This window comes from Ornithodoros turicata, chromosome 10, assembly GCF_037126465.1.
Source record: "Ornithodoros turicata isolate Travis chromosome 10, ASM3712646v1, whole genome shotgun sequence".
NCBI classification, from domain to species: domain Eukaryota; kingdom Metazoa; phylum Arthropoda; class Arachnida; order Ixodida; family Argasidae; genus Ornithodoros; species Ornithodoros turicata.
In genome coordinates this window covers 9,073,753-9,087,802 of record NC_088210.1, presented here as the reverse complement: position 1 = coordinate 9,087,802, position 14,050 = coordinate 9,073,753, and the positions used below count along the sequence as shown (strand labels likewise).

Here is a 14,050-nt window from a genome sequence, read left to right as displayed (position 1 = left end):
TAACTTACGGAATAATTGCTTCACCGGCAAGCCGAACAACTTACAGTTTCCTCTGTTACGAGTATACGAAAGCACGAATAAAGGTGAGTTGAACAGCTTTACTAGTCGTTTGGACTCTTGTAGCTTTCAATACTTCGTCCGGAACAGTTCTGGAACGGTCTGTCAGCAGCATCACTTCAAAATACGTGCAAAAGTTGTACTTTCAGGTGTACAATTATAGGTACATATGGTTTTGAATGCCACATTGACTACGTTAGGAATGGCGCCCGTGGAACGCTCTGATCAAATGGCATTATTAGTATTCCGCCATTGTAGAGTTTTATCTTCTGTTTCTGAGCATTTGCTTGCTACTTCTCCCAGTGCAGCTGATATTCCGCGGCTTGATGTTGTTCAACAGCGTGTTTACAGCTACACTCTTAAAAATGAACTTCACCGCATAGCACGCTCCTAGCCAACCATCATCTCGGGTGATATCGTTGTCTGCCCTGATTTGTTGAAAACGGGAGGCGTACGCCTTTTCTGTGACACTTATGCTGTTCATAATTGTCACACAAAAAGGCGTACGCCTCCCATGTCACCCGAGACTATGGTTGGCTAGGAGCCTGCTATGCGGTGAAGCTCATTTTTAAGAGTGTAGAACGTGTTGAAACAAAAGTTTGTGAATATGTCCAGAGCTGAACACCTATTGGTGCAGTCTCAGACATGCCACAAGACGGACAGCCGTCCTTGCGACATATCCGAAAACGGTGCAAACGTTCACGCAGTAGAAATACACCATGGGCCAGCTTCTTCTGGAGACTATAGCACGCTGTGCATCAAGCCAGCCTTGAGTGATATACGGCACCAGGCGATCTTGGTTTGCAATGCTGGCCTTCAGGGAACCGGTCACGTTTCCCTGAAGGCGACGTAGAAATCACAGACGCTCCACAAGGAAATGTCTTCACCTGGGTATTCGACACGCAAGCGCCGCACAGCATCAACACAAGGTCAGCCAGATGAAGAATCATAAAATGATACTGCTACGGGAATCCATGAAGTAGTGAATGAACGTTACCTTACTCTCAGGGATATCAAATGTATTGTCCTCAAGCAGGAGAGCTACCTATGGAGGTATGGACATGAGCGTATTGTCATATGAGAACGTGTGTATTGTCATCAAGCAGGAGAGCTACCTATAGAGGTAGACCCCTTTGGACAGACACTAGCTTCACGTTACAGTCCTACAAGCTCGATAACCACACTCTCTAGGAGAGTTTGCTTTTCGTGCTGATCATACCAAGCGAACAGTCCAGACACGGGAGGGTCGCTGCGGAGTGCAGTACAGTCCCAGCAACTCCCTGATTGCCGTATTGAAAACGCTGACAGTCCGTAACAGGATGTAAGCGTCAGGAAGCTGGGATCGCAAACGCTCGTGTCATCACACACAGTCGGCGTATTGATGAGGAAGGGCTTCGGACCTATGCCGAAATGCGGAACTCTCAGTGAACCACCTGATGGCACATCCGAGAGAATACTGCACTAATGCGCACGCTGGGTGACCGGGAGTGTGCAGTGCCTCGAAATAAACGCGCGCCTGAAGTGCAAGGCACTTGTCAAGCACCACCTGCAAGGCTAAGCAGACCTGGTCGCGCATACGGCGCACGCGAGATCTTGCGACCCAGTCCACCGAACCGCAACAGGAACAACACTTCTTGCGCCCTTATAGAGCGTTTTCACATACGAGTATGTATTGTCATCAAGCATATTGTCATCAATGTCACATACGAGAGTATATTGTCATTGAGCAGGAGAACTACCCATGAAGGTAGGCCCCGTTACACAAATAGGAACACTAGAAGCGCATTATGCTGAAAGGCAGGATAACAACGCTCCTAAGGGAGATTGCTGTTTGTACGGGCCATACCATGCTAACAATCCATGATATACGGGGAACCACAACGAAGGACGGTACAAGTCTAGCAAACTGGCTAGAACAGAATGTGCCACTGATCCTGATCACAGAGGAAGATGCGAGGAGAGCGAAGCCAGCGACGGGAGCACTCGACTGGGTCGGGCACTGCGGGTTCCCTGGTGATCAGCGCCCGTTGTCGTTGTGTTATTGTACGAAATACCTCAAAGAAACCTAAACTCCTGCAGTCAGAGCCACCGAAGGCTAACGGGCACCGGCGTATCCAAATTTGGAAATTTATTTCCGCAGTTAGACATGCCAAATGTTTCCGATCCCTTGCTGCAACTGGCAACGGTCCCATGAGTCTTACGGTGGCCCATTCGAATCTTCGAATATCAAATACAACCGCCACTCTGCTCCAGAGGAGCAGTGGAATCTGACACTGAAGGAAGCAGTGTTCCGGCGACTTCCAGATGCCACAAGACGGGCAGTGATCCGTGCGACATATATGGAAACGGTGTAAACGTTCACGGACGGGTAGGACACCGTGAGCCAGCTTCCACTGGAGACTCGCCCGACGAGCATCCAACCAGCCAGCCGTGATACATCGCCAGGCGCATCCGAAAGGACCACCCACAGCACCAGGCAGGAAGGGAACCAGCAGCACCTCCATGAGTGCGGCGTAGAAATCGCTGGCTTCCTAAAGTGAGATGTCAGCGTCCAAGGACATGTCGCGTGCGCGTCTGACGACAGCTATGTAAGCTGTGAAAAGGGGGAAGGAACTTCTGCTTTCGAACGGCTGTCAGTGATATCGGTGAACCACCGGACGGCATAACCGAAAAAGTAGTGCACCAAAGTGCACGCTAGATGATCAGGGCTGTGAAGCGCCTCAAAGACAGCACGGATCTGCAGTACTAGACATCGCTCCGTGGTAGCCGGCACGCACAAACCGCCCCGATCATGGGTGAGATACAGCTGTGACCTCCTGACCCATTCAACTGAACTGGCCCACAGGAAACAGAATGCGTTGCGGGTTATGGCGACTCGAATGACTGCAGGTGGCAGACATACAGCGGCGAGAAACAACAGAAGGCTGTAGTACCAAGAGGCCAGTAAGCGGGCACGGAAAGTGAGAGGCAGATCTGCAGACTTGAGTTCACGGGGAGCAGCGGAGGAACGTTTAAGCACTCAGGCCAATTTACACGACATACCCCACTAACATCGAAGACAACACCGAGGATTTTGACTAGAGTTTTTGAGGGTACGCCATAGGGGGCAACGCGGGAAGGTTCCGCATTAATGTAGATGACACTGCTCTTACACCTGTTGAGTTGTGCGCCAGACACTTTACCATAATCGTCGAAAGCCTTCAGCACAGGTTCAAGGCAAGTTTGCCCTGGTAGTATGACAGAGAGGGGGTCAACCACCGGGCAATCTAAGAAGGATAGGGAGGGAGCTTAACCGAACCAGGAGCGGTTTGATTGCAACTGCGTCCAGTACAGGAGAAAGGGGACAGCCCTCACGTACACCGCGCGTAATCTCAATTGGGCGCGATAGACCACCAGCAACGGAGACCAGGCTTTTCGAACCCACGCACAACACTTCCACAAACCGAATCCACGCTTCATGAAAGCCGTAAGCTGCAAGCATGGAAAACAGATACGAATGACGCACTCTGTCAAAAGGTTTTGCCTGGTCGAACGAGGCTAACACCGCTGCTAGCTGTCTCAGATTTAACCACTGGATGACGTCACGAATGACCATCCTGTGGAGGACCGATGACCTGCCAGGGACCGAACAGGCTTGACATGAGTGCAAGACCTTCTCCAACTGCGGCGAAACACGTAGGAGAACGGCCTTGGCTAGAGTTTTGTTGTCTCAAGTCACAAGTATTATGGGGCGATACGCATCCGGGTCCTGCTTTCCTGACGCGTCTTTGCAGAGAAGGACAATTACGTCACTCTGCATTGCACCTCGCGACAAGCATTGATTATATATACGAGTTAAAGCACCGCCAATTACCCTCCACAACGTTTGTAGAACTCGACTGGGAGGCCATCGATGCCGAGGCACTTCCCGTTCGGTATTGACGAAACGGCGCCAAAAAGTTCATTTTGCGTGAACGACCCTGAGTCTGCAAACTCCATTTGTTTCACCGGGAACCCGCGTGAAGAGCTTTGACGGCAGCAGTATATTCGTCCACAGAGAACGGAGCTGCACTGAGCTCGATACGTCGTGCGTCCGGCAAAAACGCTCGACCCTCGACGTCGGCAGGCTGCACGGAGTCAAAAAGCGCCATAAAATGATCACGCAGCAGTGATTGAACTCCATTAGGGTGCTCCTGAACCGAACCGTTGTTTGCAACAAGTTGCTCGATGACACTGGGAGGCCGACGGAGGTAACGGCCAAGCAAAAGGCGAGAGCAATATGCTTCTCGCGACCAGCGCTCGACAGTCTGTGCTGCCGCAAACTGGTCCCAGAAACGTAACCTCAGAGAGACTAGCCTCCCTAGCACGTCCTGTATGGCTTGATCATTGCCTGGGCCTCGCGACCCAGGATGGCGCAAAATAGACAGCACTTGCCGGAGGTGCACAAATTCCTCCCGGCTCTCCCTGGCTCGTCTAGCTCTCCACTGACGAAAAAGTTTCGCGGCTCCTAATTTGGTCCCTTCCCACCATTCCGGTGGGACTAAAGTGTCAGCGCAGCGATCAACAAGCAACGCTTTGACGTCGTTACGAATTTCTGTGTCTCGCAGTAGCTCGGCACAAAGCCTCCAACAGTCGGATCCGGAGCGAGAACCTCGCAACCCAGTGAGCGAGAGACGCACACCCTCACGGTCAGAAAGATCTCCAGAGGGAAGCACATCACATTTCAAAACATGGCTACCCAAACAAGCAGAAACGTACAAACGGTCAAGTCGGCTATGTGCACCCTGAGCATTGCACCACGTGTACTGGTAAACTCCAGGATTTATGTGCGAAAATGCATCTATGAGGCCTAGGCCGCCAACTAATTGCAACAGGCCCTGGTTTACAGGCCTGCTTCCACTCCCATGACCGTCAATAGTGCAATTAAAGTCCCCCGCAATCACAAAGTTTGGGTTACCCACTATGAAATAATCGAGTCCCCTAAAAAATTCCGTACGGTCACCCCAGCGGACCGGAGCGTACAAGTTCACAATTCTGAGAACTGTGCCCGCTAGGTCCAACTCAACCGAAATAACGCGACCATCCCAATCGCAATCAAACAACTTTACCACGCCGCGACAAGATGGAAGCATTATAATGCCAACTCCTGACCGACGAGGTGAGCCATGACTAAAAAAACACCCTAACATGATGGTTCGCCTCTATATTCCTGACAGCCCTTGCTGAAAGAAAATGAGTTTCTTGCAGCAAAAGAATATCAATGGAATGACTAGAAGCCCACTGTAATACTGAAAGTTGCTTTGTACAGCGAGAAAAACCCCTACAATTCAGCGTAGCCACAGAAAGTGCCATAATTTGAAATAATGCCCTCACAAAAACTACCATTACACGCATGTTGCTTCCTCTGAGACAATAGCTGACGCCTCTGCCTCCATGTCAATGTCACGATCATTTTTACCCCACGCTTCGTCGTCACTCGAAAGAGATACGTTGCTCGGGAACCAGCGACCATCATCTACAGCGGGCTCTCCCCGAGGCACCTTCTCGCCCCCTACTATGACGACTGCATCACAGTTGTCATGTCACACATGTAGAGGACGATGCTCTCCCTCTACATGAGTCCCGACCGGCGATGATGGTATGCCACGGAGATGCGATGACGGTGGCCTATCTCCATGGCCGCGCCGGTGGAACTGAAGCGGGTGCTCTACTCTACACACTTATCTTCACTTGAGTCGCTCGGAAGCGGCACGGAAACTACGGAGGACATCCCTGCCTCTACCCCATCCACTGTGTTAGGAGCGACAACAGCTGCAGGCTCCAATGCCACAGAACCCGCGACCTCCGACACTACATCCGCAGAAGGCGCACTCTCTGCTGGTGCAGACCCAGCGCCACCGGTCTCCGAGACATTTGGAATGCCCACCACACGGGACGCCCAGGTTTTCACCGAGCATGACTTAGCAGCATGGTCTCCCCACACCTACGGCAGGGTTTCTCACAGGTAGCATGACCTACCTCCCCACACCTAGAGCACACAGGCACCGAGCAGGACTTTTTAAAATGTCCTGACTGCCCACACCTAAAACAAGTTCTCCGCATGCCTGGATAGCGAAATATAAGTCGCCTACCCGTAACGCAGATGAAGTTTGGCACCGGAGACTTCATTTCCATAATCACACGGCGGTTGCCGGTCTCTATGAAATTGAGTTCCGGATGGTCGTATGTCTCGCGGACAATGTCCTTTACTGTGCCATACTGGCCCAGCACTGAAACAATGTGCGCGTTGTCCATACTAACCGGTGCCTTAGACACCGTAACTACGGTGAGGTTGGTTTCCAAAGAAACCAAAGGAATGGCAACACCATTTACATCTACAGAGGCCAAACCTTTCAGGGTTGCAGCCCCTTGGAGAGACATAGCTTTGAGCTCAAAATCTGACTCATCCTGGTGCTGAAAATATCGAATACAGCCACCAGGAGCCTTCCTCACCAGAGCGAGAAGGAATTCCACGAGCGAAAATCGAGCGGCCGGCTGGCCATGGCACACACACACACACACACGCCAAAAGAATGACACTAGCCCGAACTTTAGCCGACTTTAGCCGAGTGGTCAGTAGACTTTAGCCGAGTGTTTCGGCTTGGTACAGCGGTAGCATCCGTTTCTTGTCTTGAAGAGGCTTGGTCTCGGTACAGTCTGATGTCGGGTGCACCAAGCTACTGCAGAAGATACACTTCTCTCGTTTGGTGGTGCTCTGCAGGGTCGTCAAAGGATCACGAGAGCTTTGTTTGAATCGGGATTGAAATCCGAACCCTAAACCACCGTTTCCAGGAGGAGCTTGGAACGTGTAATGGTGGACTTGCTCTCGGTAAGTTATCTCGTTTCCCAGAAACGTTAAGAGCTTTGAAAGCGCTTTCGTGTGGAAGTCCTGGGGCGATGACTGATCCGTATCCTCGGTAGACTGGTCCGTGTCCGTCCTTTCGCCGAGAATGCGTTTAAATTGTAAGGCGAGGTCCGTAGGGAGCGCGCTCAGTAGAATAGGATAGAGCATCACAGAATAAGACTGAATTCTAACGCCTAGGCATTCCAGTCCACGACGGTGCGCTTGAACAGAGTCGTATAGACTGCGAAGTTATGGGACCTGTCGGCTTGATTTGACAGGTTCGACGTCTGCAAGACTTTTCAGGTGATCTTCGACAAGAGCAGAGTCGTTCCCAAAGCGATCACGGAGAAGACTAGTGGCTGTGTTATACGTCGCTGCCGTTATTTGTAAGCCACTAATTGCGTTTACAGCCTGACCTTCCAAGGCAGCCATCAAGTAGTTCATCTTATCGCCGTCGGCGAGGGTGACGTTGTTATGAATGGTAGATTCGAAACGAGTCCAGAATAGCTGCCATTTGCCCTTCTGTCCATCGAATTTGAAGGGAAGGTGAATTGTTCGGTGCGGAGGAATGGCCGCAGCTTCGTTGGGATTCTGAGGGTAAGCAACTGTATTCGCAGTTGGAGACGCCCGTGATGAGGAGTATTTCGCCGTCAAGAAAACGTTGGCACGAAAGAGGGTTCTCCGAATCTTATATTCACATTCGAACTGTTTAGCGTAATCTTGTTCAGTAAAAAGGGGTGCGAGTGCATTGTCGACTTCGCGTAACGCATCGTCTATTTCGCGAAGGCGTAAGCAGTTCTCGTCAATGTCACAGCGATCAGGGAGTGGATAGGTAGCGATGAGCTGCTGGAGCTCGTTGACGACCGTAGTTGCTTGCGTTCGAAGGACTTTGCGTCGTTTGATTAAGTGTGAGCGGTCCATACCTGTGTGAATGACGATCGATGACGGCCCTGTTGCCTTCTCATTCACGGCACCAATGTGGAAGACAGGACAGAGCGCCTTAGGTATAAACCCGTTTAATGTTAGAACAATAAAAGCCTGGCACTTCATTGTGGAACGAGCCCCATGGTGGGGTGGGTTTTAATTAGAGGCTGATCCGTTCAGTGAAGAACGCCATCCGGAAGACCCTCTCAAGGAGACTCATCGATTTTGCCGAAATGCGAACCCTCTTAACCGAGGTGGAGGCAACGATTAACTCGCGCCCCTCACATTCGTGTATAGCGACGATGCGTGTGCTGCTCGGGTGACTGCGCAGGTGAACAGGGCTATGCGTGCTTTGGTGAAGTACCTTCGATTTTGGCGCAGTGTCAAGGGGCCGGCGAAGTCTACCCCTATCACTTGGAACGGGTGACTTCTGGTGATACGGTCGGCGGGGTAGTTGTGCTTGGACTTCTGTGGATGTTCGACTATTGTTTCTTCTGCAGGTGATACAGCGTCCAAGTATTTGCTTGACTCTTTGGCGAGCACGGATTGTCCAGAAAGCCATCAGGGCGGAAAGTTAACGGCGAATTTACAACGAACCCTTTATGATCGCAGGTGGCTGGCATCATGATTTTGGCATCATTCACTTTCGACGGTGTCAGCCGTGCATTGCAACTGGGAACGTGAGTGGTGTGGATGGTCTTGGTGCTGGGTCCACAGACCCCAACCAAACCATGGCCAGCAGGCCGCTAGATTTTTCGCTGACACTGCCCTCTAATGTGTCCCGTGTCGACTTCCTGATCCCCCTAGTGAAGAAAGTCGGCAACATCGTGAAAAGTATGCGTCATTTGGGCGGTGGCGCATGCACCCTCGTAGTGAAATCCAGTGATTTCCCCAGAAATTCACTGCTGGGTGGTTGCCGAGCTTTCAAGGGGGTGGGGGGGTGGGGTTATGCTTGGTGAAGGTTCCGCTTACGGAATTTTTCTTAGACACGGAAAGAATCGTGGCACTATGGTGACATATCTGCGCAGCTTTCCCGTTTTATTTGTACATGTTATTACGTTAGAACACAGTACATTAGAATACAGATTCAGTATGAACGGCATTTCAACGTTAAGATGCATAATGACACGACCGACAAAGAAAAAAGACTAGCACCTTGTCTCACGAAGCTCAATGAATACCTAGAAACCAACGGTGAAATCCTTAGACGAAAAAAGCAGAATACCTCGCTTGATTCAGTTGGGCGCAAATGGTTCTTCATGGTCCACATTGAGTTTGCGTGCCCGCACGCATTTTTGCTCGTATATGCGCGCAATATATGCATTGAACAGTCACTTTCAAATGATTTTGGACAAATGCATGGTACGATCATCTGCATGGCTGTGGTCCTACAGCACAAGTTTGACAGTACAGGATGTAATTCGCTGCGCCGGACTCTACCAGCTAGAACGTGCTGGTGGCCGATCTGGTTGGGGCCACCTGAGAAATTTCAGGGGGGGAGGGCGTTGCAAAATGCAGGGAGGGTGTACACCCCCCTCGGGGGGGGGGTGTAGGGAAATCCCTAGTGAAATCGAAGCGGGCGGCTCAAACAATAAAGGCCCTCAGTTCGGTCATTGTGAAATGGCAGGAGATTGAGATGGCTTCCATGGAGTCTAACTTAATCACAGTGACGGTAATGTCCGTACCGGATCCGGTAACAGATGAGGTTGTGGAGCCGATGCTTACTGGTTTTGGGCCTGTGACTAAGGTTACAAGGGAAACCCGCAGAAAGAGTTTGAGGGCATTGAAACGGGCCACCGTCGAGTTCCACGTCCCCGCGGATCTACCTCCGCGGAAGGCGGGTTGCGTGCAGTTGTGTTGGACCAGTGTGAGCCCGTTGTTCCGTGATTGGGCATGAGTCGTGTGATGCTCTGTGCAAGCGCTGCGGCAGTGACCACGCCATAGCTTCTTGCACAGTCAAGACATGGGCTTCACGTGTTGTCGGCGATAGTGTGTCGCTGGACGCTTCCGTGGTGCCTGTTCCGGCGGTTGTGGGGGAGCCTGTGCACTCCGTAGAGTTGGAATGTACGTCTACCGCACCCGCCGTAGCTAATGGAACAGACACGGTCACCGTCGGTGTGGCAGTTCAAGAGAGAACCAGCGCTTGTTCCGCGGCAGCCGCTCTTGCATCTGTTCGGGGTACGGAGGGCGGCAACTGTGATATCGCCCCCGTGGGTGTTGTTGAGCAGATAGACACTGTGGATGTGAAGTGTCGCGTCTTCCGAGTCCGATGGGTTGGTAATCGACCTGGAGGCGGCTGCTGTGATGCCTGGCACGCCTCGCTGTAAACGGAAGCATGACTCCTCGGACGAATCTCCTTAGGTAGTGGGAGACGCCGCCATCGTTGCTCACGAAATGTCGGCTCCTGATTCCAAGCGCAAGCCCGACGATCCCGACGTCCCTTGAGAGATTATCTGTCAATTCTATGTTTGTATTCTTATTATGCCTCTTTTTTATGTCCCAGCTTCGTGTCGCCACCTTAAATGCGCGTGGGTTTTGCAAACAGGCCAAACAGTTGGAAGTTGTCAGATGGGCGAAATTGGCCCCCGTCGATATTCTATGCTGCAAGAAACTAGGTCATTATCCGGAAGGTATATTCAAATTCTAGAAACCTCACACGGGGTCAAGGCATTCTTCAGCTGTAGCTCGTCTCAGCGAGCTGGCACCGGTATTTTAATTTTTCCATCTTTCCAGGGCTCCATCCGGTAGTTTGATATCGATACGGATGGGAGGGTGGTATCTTTGGAGCTTGAGCTTGACGGCAAATCATTTAGAATTGTAGATGTTTATGCGTCTGTATATCGTAGTGAGCGATGGGACTTCTTCCGTCTATTAGGCACTTTTCTTTTTGGTAGCCAAAACTTGATACTTGCTGGTGATTTTAATTGCACGACCGACCGCCAACACGGTAGGCAGGCGTGCAGAGAACTGGAGGGCCATGTAAGCGCCATTGGCTTAACTCATGCCTGGTCTGACGTTCATGGCGACAGATACGAATTCACTTGGGTTAACTCCCGTGGCCATCACAGTCGGCTGGATCGCTTCTATGTGTCTGTGTTGTTCTGTCTGAATGTTTAATTCTGTCTCTGGGTGCAACACGAAACCGGCCGGGGACCTCACTGATCATCATGGAGTCGTTCTATCTTTGTCAGGGCTGAAGAATTTTCGCACCAGTCGCTGCAGCCATGACACTGCATCTGATATCGCGGATGTGCAGAGGCGCCTGATGGCCATGAGAATGCGCTCCTGGCGCAATTTCGCATCGCAGCGAAACGTCGAACGCCGGTGTCGGGTGAAGCATGCTGCTCTCGCTTACTACCCCGGCGCTATGTGGCAGGAAACCCGGCCTCAGATGTCGCCGTTGTCCGGTCAGCAGACGGCTCACTTCTCACACAACCTGATGACATTCGAGCTGCAATGCGTGAGCACTGCGCGGCCTTTCATCAAGAGTCATCATCCAACGAGCCGGTGGTTAGCCCAGAGTGCCCACTCCCGATGAAACAAATGGAGTTTGCAGACTCATGGTCGTTCACGCAAAATGAACTTTTTGGCGCCGTTTCGTCAATACCGAACGGGAAGTGCCCCGGCATCGATGGCCTCCCAGTCGAGTTCTACAAACATTTCTGGAGGGTAATTGGCGTTGCTTTAACTCGTGTATGTAATCTATGCTTGTCGCGAGGCGCGCTCTGCTCCACAATGCAGAGCGGCGTAATTGTCCTTCTCTGCAAACACGCGTCAGGAAAGCAGGATCCGGATGCGTATCGCCCCATAACGCTTTTGATTTGCGACTACAAAATTCTGGCCAAGGCGCTTCGCCTACGTGTTTCGCCGCAGTTCGAGAAGGTCTTGCACCCATGTCAAGCCTGTTCGGTCCCTGTCAGGTCCTCGTCGGTCCTCCACGGGATGGCCATTCGTGACGCCAGTCAGTGGTTAAACGTGAGAGAGCTAACAGCAGTGTTAGCCTCGTTCGACAAGGCAAAAGCTTTTGACAGAGTGAGTCATCCGTATCTGTTTTTCATGCTTACAGCTTATGGCTTCCATGAAGCGTGGATTCGCCTTGTGGAAGTGTTGTACCAATTGGTGCGAAAAGCCTGATCTCCGTTGCTGGTGGTCTCGTCCGATTGAGGTTACGCGCGGTGTACGGCAGGGCTGTCCCCTTTCTCCCGTATGGTACGCTGTTGCAAGCAACCCGCCTCCTGGTTCGTTAAGTTCCCTCCCTGTCCTTCTTAGATTGCCCGGTGGTTGCCTTATTCCCGTTTTCGCGTATGCAGATTATATCTCTGTCATGCTACCAGAGGAAGCTTCCCTTGAACCTGTGCTGAAGGCTTTCGACGACTACGGTGAAGTGTCTGGCGCACAACTCAACAGGTCTAAGAGCGGTGCCCTCTACATTAATGCGGAACCTTCTCGCGTTGCCTCCTACGGCGTACCCTCAAAAACTCTATAGTCAAAATCTCCGGTGTTGTCTTCGATGGTAGTGGGGTATCCCATGTAGAGCGCTTAAACGTTCCTCCGCCGTTCTTCGTGAACTCAAATCTGTAGACCTGCCCCTCACTTTCCGTGCCCGCTTACTGGCCTCTTGGTACTACAGCATTCTGTGGTTCCTCGCCGCGGATGTCTGCCACCTGCAATCATTCGAGTCGCCATGCAACGCATTCCGTTTTTTGTGGGCTGGTTCAGTTGAATGGGCCAGGAGGTGACAACTTTATCTCACACTTGATCGGGGCGGTCTAGGAGTGCCGGCTCTCACGGAGCGATGTCTAGCACTGCAGATCCGTGCTTCCTTTGACTTGATCCGTGTTTTCTTGTACTTTGAGGCGCTTCACAGTCCAGAATCCATCCAGAATCACATCCAGAATGCGCTGTGGTTGCCTATTTCGTCGGTCATGCCGTCCGGTGGTTCACCGATGTCGCTGACAGCCGTGCGAGAGCAGAAGTTCCTTCTCCCCTTTTCACAGCTTGCATAGCTGTCGTCAGACGCGTACGCGAGATGCCCCCGGACGCTGACGTCTCTCTTTGGGAAGCCAGGGATTTCTACGCCGCACTCATGGAGGCGCTGCTGGTTCCCTTCCTGCCTGGTGCTGTGGGTGGTCCTTTCGGATGCGCCTGGCGATGTATCACGGCTGGCTGGTTGGACGTTCGTCGGGCGAGTCTCCAGTGGAAGCTGGCTCACGGTGTCCTACCCGTCCGTGAACGTTTACACCGCTTCCATATTTGTCGCACGGATCACTGACGACCTGCCAGGAACAGAACACGCCTGGCACGGGTGTAGCACCTTTTCTAAGTGCGGCGAAACACGCAAAAGAAGTGCCTTGGCTAGGAGTTTGTAGTCGCATGCCAATACAGCGATAGGCCGGTATGCATCCGGATCTCGTTTTTGGGTCGGGTCCTTGCACAAGAGGACAACTCCAGTCTGCATGCTAGAACATAGCATTCCTCGGGACAAGCATAGATTAAATACCCGCGTCAAGCAGTTACCAATTACCCTCCAGATACGTTTGCAGAACTCAACTGGGAGACCATCAACACCGGGACACTTTAAGTTCGGAATTGAGGAGACAGCTGCTAGAATCTCTTGTTGCGTGAGCGGCCCCGAGCCTATATGCTCTATCTTGCCCTCATGCAGTGGGCACTCTCGGCTGATAACGGGCTCGTCGTGTGATGATTCGTAAAGGGCCGCGCAATGCTCACGTATCGCTGCTTGAATGTCATCAGGCTCGGATAGAAGTGAGCCTTCAGCTGACCGGAGCTCGGCTGTACTCGAGCCCGGATTTCCTGCCACATAGCGCCGCAATAGCATGCTCGAGCAATAAGCTTCCCGACACGAGCGCACGGCGTTTCTTTGCGCTACGTACTTTCGCCAGGAGTGCATACGAAGAGACGCAAGGCGCCTTTGTACATCCTCTATCTCAGAGGCAGTATCATGTCTGCGAGAGCCAGGGTGGCGAAGAATAGTTAATACCTGCCTGTGTGCATCTCTACACTGCCGATGTTCACGCTGTCTCCCCCAAGACCGAAGACGGTGTGCTGCTCCTTGCTTCAAAGCCTCCCAGTGATCTGGCCCAAAATCGGGTGCGGAACACTGTTCCGATAGCCAATCCTGCATATCATTTTTAATCACTTCGGGATCCTCGAGTAAGGACACGCTCAGTCGCAAAAAAAAAACAG

The 14,050-nt window shown here is 51.9% G+C and overlaps 1 protein-coding gene across 1 annotated transcript; it reads right to left on the bottom strand.

Annotated features, from left to right (window-relative positions):
• Positions 1–7,168: 7,168 nt before the first annotated feature.
• LOC135369709 (uncharacterized) lies at positions 7,169–7,969 on the bottom strand. The gene has a single exon (XM_064603224.1). It carries the CDS (start codon positions 7,967–7,969, stop codon positions 7,169–7,171), a length of 801 nt encoding a protein of 266 aa, XP_064459294.1.
• Positions 7,970–14,050: the final 6,081 nt, after the last annotated feature.

Excerpts from the sequence above, each read along its gene's own strand:
- LOC135369709 (XM_064603224.1), bottom strand. The coding sequence starts at position 7,969 with ATGAAGTGCCAGGCTTTTATTGTTCTAACATTAAACGGGTTTATACCT.